The sequence below is a fragment of the Helianthus annuus genome, chromosome 3, assembly GCF_002127325.2.
Source record: "Helianthus annuus cultivar XRQ/B chromosome 3, HanXRQr2.0-SUNRISE, whole genome shotgun sequence".
Lineage (NCBI taxonomy): Eukaryota > Viridiplantae > Streptophyta > Magnoliopsida > Asterales > Asteraceae > Helianthus > Helianthus annuus.
This window is the reverse complement of record NC_035435.2, coordinates 125469531-125479119: the sequence shown is the minus strand read 5'-3', so window position 1 is coordinate 125479119 and position 9589 is coordinate 125469531. Positions and strand designations below refer to the sequence as shown.

At 41.7% G+C, this 9589-nt stretch overlaps 1 protein-coding gene across 1 annotated transcript; it reads right to left on the bottom strand.

The window, feature by feature from the left end:
* Positions 1-1428: 1428 nt before the first annotated feature.
* On the bottom strand, positions 1429-2367 carry LOC110901456 (extensin-like). Its single transcript, XM_022148287.1, has one exon. It carries the CDS (start codon positions 2365-2367, stop codon positions 1429-1431), a length of 939 nt encoding a protein of 312 aa, XP_022003979.1.
* Positions 2368-9589: the final 7222 nt, after the last annotated feature.

Below are 9589 nucleotides of genomic sequence, written 5' to 3'. Positions count from 1 at the left end.
GTAAAGTGTGGCCTTTCCGGCAGCTTGTAAGAGAGATTTCCACCACGCTAGTGCGTCCCCTTTGAACGATTGGGATACGTACTTCACTACATCCCGATCAGCACACCCGCTGATATCTACCACTGTATCCATTTCGTCCAACCAGATCATGCAGTCAACCGCTCCCTTCTCCCCAGTAAAGTCCCGGGGCTTACATGAGACGAAGTACTTGTATGTGCATGACTTATCACGTGGTTCTGACTTATGCTCGACCTTCTTTGACGGGATACTGTTTTGGTTGGATGAATGTCGCTCATCATCCTTCTTGAGCTCATCCTTCTTAGATGCATCCTTCTTAGAGAGTGGTTTGGTATGAGCCTCCGAATGACCCTTGGCCTTGGAATGTGGCGCGGACCGGGTCCTACTTCGGGTCCTACTTGGTTCACTATATTGCCTTTCAATGGCTTTGGCAACAACATTTTCTACTAAAGCTTGTAGCTCCGCACCAGTTATATGTATTCTAGTGTTACCTGGGCCTTCCTCTGAGTGACTGTTTACTTCTTCAGACTTAGCCATGTGGCTTTAGGTGCTACATAAAAGTAAGGACAAGGTCTATTTAGAAGCCTAAATAGTATTATCGTTCTTGACGATTTATTAACCATGGTAAATAAGAGCCATATTAGTTAATTAGTTTCATTCGGGACTTTTTATTAGTTACTTTACCCTAGAATGAAATATATGTTGGCACAATAGGCCTAGTCACTTGGACAAATTTCTAAATTTGAATCTAGATTCTATAGGATTAAAATTTGAATAATTAAAACAATCAATCCTTTTCTTGGCAGGGGGTCTATAAACCACAGCCGCCTTTTTGTTTTATATGACATTAGTTATAACCTGTAGGTATTATGTCACAATCAGATATATATATATATATATAGAATATAAATTGGATAATTTATAAAAAGGGTGACATGTGTGATTTTACGGATCACACTAGCCAAGAATGCTAACATGTTTACAGATGTTAACAGAGATTGAATCTTTTTAAACAGGTTTTACCATTTTGGCCAGGTCTTTAATATGACATTCAAGCTAGGTTTTACCTTTTTAAGATTCTTATTATTAAAATGGTAAATTAAAATAATAATTGCTATTTTCCATTTATTCGTATATATTATATTCATGCATATAATTTAAAAATGAAAACTTAAATTAACCATTTCAAATAAAGTTAACTAGCACGAGTTTGCCCTAAACGGGACTTTTACACAAATAACATACCCACGTAGGGGCTAAACTAACAAACAAACCCACGCAGGGGTCAAACAGAAACAAACAAACCCACGCATGGGTAGAACAGAAAGGAAAAATATGCCCACGCAGGGGCAGAGTACTAAAATAAATGTCCTCGCAGGGACATGATTAAATAATTAGCAAACAAAGGATTTAGTAGTCCTTCTTGCCTTTTCCCTTGATTAAATCCACCATCTTCTTAAACATCCCACGATTATGCCGACGCTCTTCCCGCAACTCATGCCGCATCTCTCGTCGCACATCATTTATCCCTTGAAGGATTTCTTGAACTTGTGGCGGCGACATCATCGGTGCCGGTGGTGGTAGCGGATATTGCGGTGGTTGAGGAGGCTGCGACAGCTGATATCCATATGATGGGTATCCATAGGTCGATTGTCCCGTAGCCCAGGGACCTCCAAAAGTACTTTCCAGATTGAGAGAGTTGTAGTTCGCAGCTACCCAGTAGGGATCCTCTGTATAGTTATAACCTGGGGGAAAAGTCGGCTCGAAGGGGTTATATGCGGCCGCGCTAGTATAAGCGGGGATTGGGTTCCCAAAATCCTGTGGTGGTGGTGGCGCGATTGGCGCAGATGTTACCTCTAAGACGGGGTGTGAAGATTCTCCCATCTCTGGTTCTTCGTGAAGTGGCGAGTATCGGCTGCTACCTGAATGTGGAGGGGTGCCGATGTGTATTCCCCCTCGTGTGGACATCCGTGCGTTCCTTCCTCTTCGCCTCGGAGGCGGAGGAGGCAAAACCGGAGGTGGTGGCGGCGGTGGAGTGACCACGTCACGCCGGTAATACTCAGAAGGATTTTGCTGCTGCTGCTGGAGGTGCAAGGGAGAGCTGTGCTGTGGCTGGTGCAGGGGAGAGTTATGGTAACTAGGGGTAAATACCCAGTCATGCTGCCTGAATCTCTCCTCATAGCTGTCGGGACCATTGTATGGTGATCCCACAAAAGGTGACCCATCAGAAATCTCGATAGGGTGGTTCGGAGTTCCAGATGGTGGCATTGAGGGATCGGTATCTTCATCGACCTCCATCGCATTGTTGCCAGGGAAATGGTCTTCTGGTCCAAGTGGGTTAAAACCCATAGGCACGTCAAGGTAGTCAGCAGGGTTGAACAGGCCTTGGAAAACAGGTGATGGGTGGTCAAAGGGTGATTGATGTCCTTGGAGAGGTATATAGGACTGGTGAGAGTTGTGGGGCTCATTTTCTGATTGAGGCCCAAAGGAGTGTGGGATAGAAGGTGAGGTACTCAGTGAGTGCCTTGCGGGTTCAGCAAAAGATCTCCACAGATTTTGAGCATCTGTGTTAAGGGAGCCTGAAGGTGTTCGCCTGTGCGAAGGTCCGGCTTCATGGTCGTTTGGGGCTACATATGCTCCTTGTCCCCTTCCTCTTCCTCTCATACGTGGTGGCATTTTGTGAACCTGTCAAAAATCAAACAAGTGACACAACAAAATATATATAAGACAAAGTTAGAAAATAAAACAAATTTTGAAGTTTTCCTAAGTTCTTTGTCTAGACTCGAGAATCGAGGAATGTGCAATTGTGTAACTGAGATTAAACACAAAAGGCTAGTGTTTAATTCAGAGTTGGCTCTGATACCAACCTGTCACATCCCTAATTTCCACGTGTCACCGGTGGGCCCGGTGGGGAGTATAGTGACGTAGTTGGCATCATCATAGACAAACAACACAATATATAAATGCACAGCGGAAGCAAAGATAGATTCATTTCAACTTTAATGAAGTGTAATATCGAATATCACTAATAGTTGAAACGGATCCACAGGCGGATCAAAAATAAAATAAGATATTGTTCAACAGATTTATTGTCATCCAAGCTTGCGAGACTTATTGTGGACGCTCTAGAAGACAGCCAGCCTATTACGTAAGGTACCTGCACTTAACCTTTTGGGAAAATACGTCAGTTTACACTGGTAAATACAATTTAACTGACTCATTTTGAAAATGATTGAAAATTGATTTAGATGCACATGGCATAAAATATTTTTATAACTTGGGATAATTATGCAATATAATCTTGTAAGGGATTTACATATTACTTATGCGTTCAGTAGCCCGATCCGTAGACCGGGTTAAAGATTAATAGACACACCACCATATAGAGTTATACACTGACGGGTGTACGCCTACACCCCGTGCTCAGGTCGTGGCCATCTCGTAAGATGATGCCAAGGATATCCGGGACATGGTCATTAACCCCCCAAAGGCTTTAAGCAATAAAACACATTCAAAACAAGGCATCTCAATAAATTTAACCTCTATTCGATTAAAGAATTCAATGCCGGGCCAAGCGGTATTTTATATACCGTACCCCAAGCCCGTATAGGGAAAATAATTTAAAAGTATTTACCTTGGTAAGTATGAATCACAACTAGCAAGTGAAGGTAGCTTTTACTGGGTCTCCTATTCTGGAACAAAAGTTTATAATAACCTATTAGATTTCTAACGGGTCTTTATTTAAGCCTAAGCTTAGACCGGTTAGTTTTAAGGACGATACGGTTCAAGCGCACGATTAAGCGAAGACCGGAAAGAGTGTGATTTAGACCCGACAAGTTTAAATGCTTGTATAATTTGGGTATGCTAAATACATTCTGGATTTTGAGACAAAAAGATAATGTTTGACCCGTTTCGGTCAATTTATGCAAACTAGTTACATAAACCGAACCGAATGCTAAAAGAGCGTTACGGGTAACCATAAGAGTCATATGCAAGTTCCCTGAGATAATATGCCTTAAATATGTCATAATATCAGCAACTATATGTTCTATTATGCCCCGAATGAATTTAAACTCAATTTATGCCTTATAAGGGCATTTTGGTCATTTAAAAGATTATAAAAGAGTTAAATTTGTAATCTGAGTTACAGGTCTTATTTATACAGTAAATACACTTAATTTGACATGCTATAACAGTAGGGTATGACCCATATATGTAACTTATCATTTAAAATCGAACTATGCACCTTAGGGGTATTTTGGTAATTTCACAAGGGCTAAAAGTGTCAAAACTGGAAACCTGAGTTCAAAAACTTATACTTACTGTTATTTTTTAAAAATATGCTAAAGACATCAGTAGGTATCAACTTTATATGTTCAATAGGGTTATAGTGCATACTAGGCGTTAAAACGCTTAAAAAGGCGATTTAGAGCCGTTTCCGGGTTTTCAAAAGAAAGCTGATATTTTTATATTTCCAGAATGCTCAAAATGATTTATTTAACAAATAAAATCAGTAGAAAAAGGTTTGGGGTCAAAAATATTTGTAAAACTCATTTTATGGCTTAAAAGGGTAAATTCGGTATCTACCGAATTAAACTTAGAGACCTATGATACGATCAGCCAAAAATTAAATAAAAATCTTCAAAAATCCCAAAATATTATATAACATCAGTGGGTAAAAAGTTTGATATCAAAAAGTGGGCTTAAATAGGTTATACGCTAATTACGCCGTTTATTTAACATAAAGCTTTAGATTTACGATATCGGGCATAACTCTAAATCTGGACCTCCAACTGATATCAAATTTTTGGTGCAAGTTTATAAATCAGTAATAAAGGTTTCTACTCTTTCACTTTTCCAAAAATCACGTTTTATAGCAAAAAGGGCAAAATAGTCATATTTAAGCATAAACCGGTAACATGCATATGAATCGGACAAGTGTTGAACCAAGTCTTAAAATCTCAGAGAGTTGCACATATATAAAAATGGTCCAAAATAAGCTCTAAGGCAGATCTCAAACATGCATGCATGGATCCGAATCGAGAGTCAAAGAAAAAGTCATTTTGTAAGACTTTCGGTTCCAATCCGGGTTTATACTAAAAATTGTCGAGTTGATCATGATAAAACATGTTCTTACATTCATTACAAAGTTATTTTGATGATCAAACTGATTGCATGTAACCTACATTACTATTTATGCTAGATTTTGCAAAAACACGTTCTGTTGACTTTTTAAGAACAACTTTGACTCGACAATAATCATGCTTAGAGTGGGAATCAGAAAATACCCTTTTGAGGGTTTGTTTCCCACATAAATACCAACTTGTAAGTACTTTCAATTTGAGAAATGACTGAGCCATTTTCGTTTAATCAAAAAGTCAAACTAGAGATACGACGGATTGACTTTCGGCTAATAATCTAAGCTAGAACGAATTAGAGAAGGGTATGAATACATACAAGAGTCCTAATGAAGCTTAGAGATCACTATGAAGCAGCCTTGTCGACCAGAAAGCTCCAGAATCGTTCTTGTGAATTTGAAGATGTATGTGTTCTTGGTTACTACTCTTTGTGCCTTCTATGCAGGTTTTGATCTGATTTTAAGGTGTTACAGGAGTTGGGAGAAGGTCACAAGTGTCCTTGCATGCATGAAAGTCGATTGGTGGGCTTGGGAGGTGATAACAGCTGGAAACAACTCGCAAAACGGACCCAACTGGCTGCTGTTCGCGAATTCTGGAGCTGGGCGTGGGTCGCGGCCCGCTTAAAGGTGCCCAGGCGGGCCGCCTGGGGGCTGCAGACCCACAAAACTTGTTTAAAATTTGCGATTTGGTCCCTGATCTTTGGTTACGAGGTTTTGGCCATTTATCTTGACCCTTAGACCCTCAAACTTGATTTTTAGGGACCTTGGGACATTTACAAACATGGTAAAGTCCTCGGTTTTCTTTGCGCTCACCCGAAAAGTCATGAAATTCGAAGTGATCCGACGCGTTCGACAATCTCGAAAGGTACTATGTATCTCGGGCTTAACTTGCCTTTCTTACCAAATCGCATCACAACCTTCCAGGGTGATACCTTAAGCAATACTTTGTCACCTACTTCGAAGTGAAAAGGCTTACGCTTTGGATCCGCATAACTTTTCTGCCTATCCCTGGCAGCTTTCAAACGATCGCGAATTTGGACAATCTTGTCCGTCGTCTCAAAAATAATCTCTGGTCCTGTTAGTTGGACATCTCCAACTTCCGCCCAACAAATAGGCGATCTACACTTTCTACCGTATAAGGCCTCAAAAGGCGCAACTTTTATGCTGGTGTGGTAGCTATTGTTGTAGGAGAATTCGATCAGTGGTAGGTTCTTATCCCAACTACCACCCAAGTCGATCGCACATGCACGTAGCATGTCTTCCAAAGTTTGAATAGTACGCTCGCTTTGACCATCAGTCTGTGGATGATAAGCCGTACTAAAATTTAAACGAGTGCCCAAAGATTGTTGGAAACTCTTCCAAAAATGTGACGTATATCTAGTATCTCTATCAGAGATAATAGACACAGGTATACCATGCAGCGCTACAATCTTATCAACATATAATTGAGCTAACATATCGGAGCTATAAGTCTCCTTGATGGGTAGAAAATGAGCTGACTTTGTCAGCCTGTCTACTATGACCCATATAGTATCGTTTCCCTTCCTTGTCTTGGGTAATTTGGTGATGAAATCCATCGTCACCATCTCCCACTTCCATGTGGGAATTTCAGGTTGTTGAAGCAAACCTGACGGCTTCTGATGCTCAGCTTTGACTTGCGCACAAGTCAGACATTTAGCTACATACTCAGCTACAGACTTCTTCAAACCAATCCACCAGTAGTTTGCCTTTAGATCCTGGTACATCTTATCAGCACCAGGATGAACGGAATATTTGGAGCTGTGGGCTTCCTGGAGGATAACATCTCGAAGTCCTCCATAGACAGGAACCCATATTCGCCCATTCAGTCTTAGCATTCCATCCTTGTCATAGGATAACTGCTCCTCAGTTACTCCTAGCTTTTCTTCAGGATAGTTAGCTTCCAACACAGCTTCCTTCTGTGCAGCTAACACCCTTTCGTTCAAACTATTCCTTATTTCTATGCGCTTGGCATTGATTCTTATCGACTTCACTCTTTCTTTTCTGCTTAAGGCGTCAGCAACTACATTTGCCTTGTCTGGATGGTATCTTATCTCACAGTCGTAGTCATTTAAAGTTTCCATCCATCGTCTTTGCCGCATGTTCAATTCCTTCTGATTGAACAAATGTTGAAGGCTCTTGTGATCCGAATAGATCACACACTTTGTCCCATACAAGTAGTGTCTCCAAAGTTTCAATGCAAATACAACGGCACCCAGTTCCAAATCGTGGGTGGTGTAGTTTTTCTCGTGCACCTTTAGTTGTCGTGAAGCGTAGGCAATGACCTTGCCTCTCTGCATGAGTACACAGCCCATGCCAGTGTGTGACGCATCGCAATACACCACGAATTCTTCCATACCATCGGGCAATGTTAACACTGGTGCATTGCTCAACTTCTTCTTCAGAACGTCAAAGGATTCCTGCTGCTTAGGGCCCCAATCAAACTTAATTTTCTTACGTGTCAATGAAGTTAGAGGCGCAGCAATCCTTGAAAAGTTTTCGATGAATCGCCTATAGTATCCTGCTAATCCTAGAAAACTGCGAATCTCGGTAGGTGTCTTCGGCTCTTGCCAATTCATAACTGCTTCTACCTTAGCGGGATCTACTTGGATACCTCGCTCACTTACCACATGCCCAAGGAATTGGACTTCTCGAAGCCAAAATTCGCACTTTGAAAATTTGGCATAGAGCTTCTCATGATGTAGAAGTTTGAGAATACAACGAAGGTGTTTCTCGTGGTCAGCCTGGTTCTTTGAGTAGATAAGGATGTCGTCAATAAAGACGATGACGAATTTATCCAAATAAGGCTTGCAGACGCGATTCATGAGATCCATGAATGCGGCTGGTGCGTTAGTGAGCCCAAAAGGCATCACTAGGAACTCGTAATATCCATAACGAGTTCTAAATGCTGTCTTGTGAACATCTTCATCCTTGACCTTCAACTGATGATGGCCTGACCTCAAGTCGATCTTTGAAAAGTAGCTTGCCCCTTGTAATTGATCGAACAGGTCGTCGATCCTAGGCAAAGGATACCTATTCTTAATGGTGACTTTATTAAGCTCGCGGTAATCGATGCACAGACGCATCGATCCATCCTTCTTTTTGACAAACAAAATCGGCGCTCCCCAAGGAGACGAGCTAGGTCTGATAAAACCCTTAGCTAACAGATCATCTAACTGCGTCCTTAATTCCTTCATCTCCGTTGATGCCAACCTATATGGTGCTCTTGCTACTGGCGCCGCACCTGGAATGATGTCAATTCGAAACTCCACTTGCCTATCTGGTGGTAAACCAGGTAGTTCTTCCGGAAACACTTCAGGGTATTCCGAAATGACAGGGATATCTTCAATCTTTGGCTTTGGCTCATCAACAGTAACTTGTGCCATGTAAATGACACAACCCTTCTGCAGACATCTGGATGCCTTGAGCATGGACACTTGCTCGGGCAATCCATGCTGGGTATCTCCGTGAATAGTGAGTGACTCACCAGACGGAGTTTTAACTATCACTTGCTTCCTGTTGCACACAATCTGGGCTTGGTTATGTGACAACCAATCCATACATATCACTACGTCAAAACCGGCTAGCTTAAAGGGAAGTAAGGATAATGGAAAAGAGTGATTCCTAATGGATATAACACATCCATCTAAAACAGTTGAGGCGGTTTCTATGGTTCCATCAGCTAATTCCACCTCATACTTCACACTTAAGGCTTTTACAGGTAGTTTTAACAACTCACAGAACTTATTATCTACAAAAGACTTATCTGCTCCAGAATCAAATAAGACTCTAGCAAAAACATCGTTTACAAGAAAAGTACCTGTGATCACGTTGTCATCTTGAACAGCTTCCTTAGCGTCCATCTTGAAGACTCTTGCATTGGTCTTCTTTCCATCATCGGCTTTCTTAGCGTTCTTGGGGCAATTAGACTTTATGTGCCCTTTCTCGTTGCAACCGTAACATGTTGCATCCTTCAGACCCTTACACTTCAAAGTCGTATGATCAGTAGATTTGCAGATTCCACAGGGTCTCGCGTGGGACTGCGATTTCGACTCTAAGCGACATTTCCCAAAATGATTTTTCTTGCAGGTTTTGCATTTGGGCTTATCCCCTGATTGTTGCCCATCTCTCTTAAATCCCGACCCTTTCCTGTGGTCGTTATTCCCTCGGTGTCTCTTCTCCGATCTCCGTGAGGTATCGTCCTCACGCTTCCTCTTATTCTCTTCCGAGTTCCTAAGAGCTCTCAATCTGACCACGTCCTGGGTGAGAGAGAGGGATAGATCAGCTACTGATCTGAAAGTTGTAGGCCTCGATGCCTTAACACTTGCTTTAATCTCAGGGGCCAAACCCCCAATGAAACGGGCAATCCTTCTCGGCTCTGGGGTTACCAAGTATGGAACCAACCTAGATAGGGTA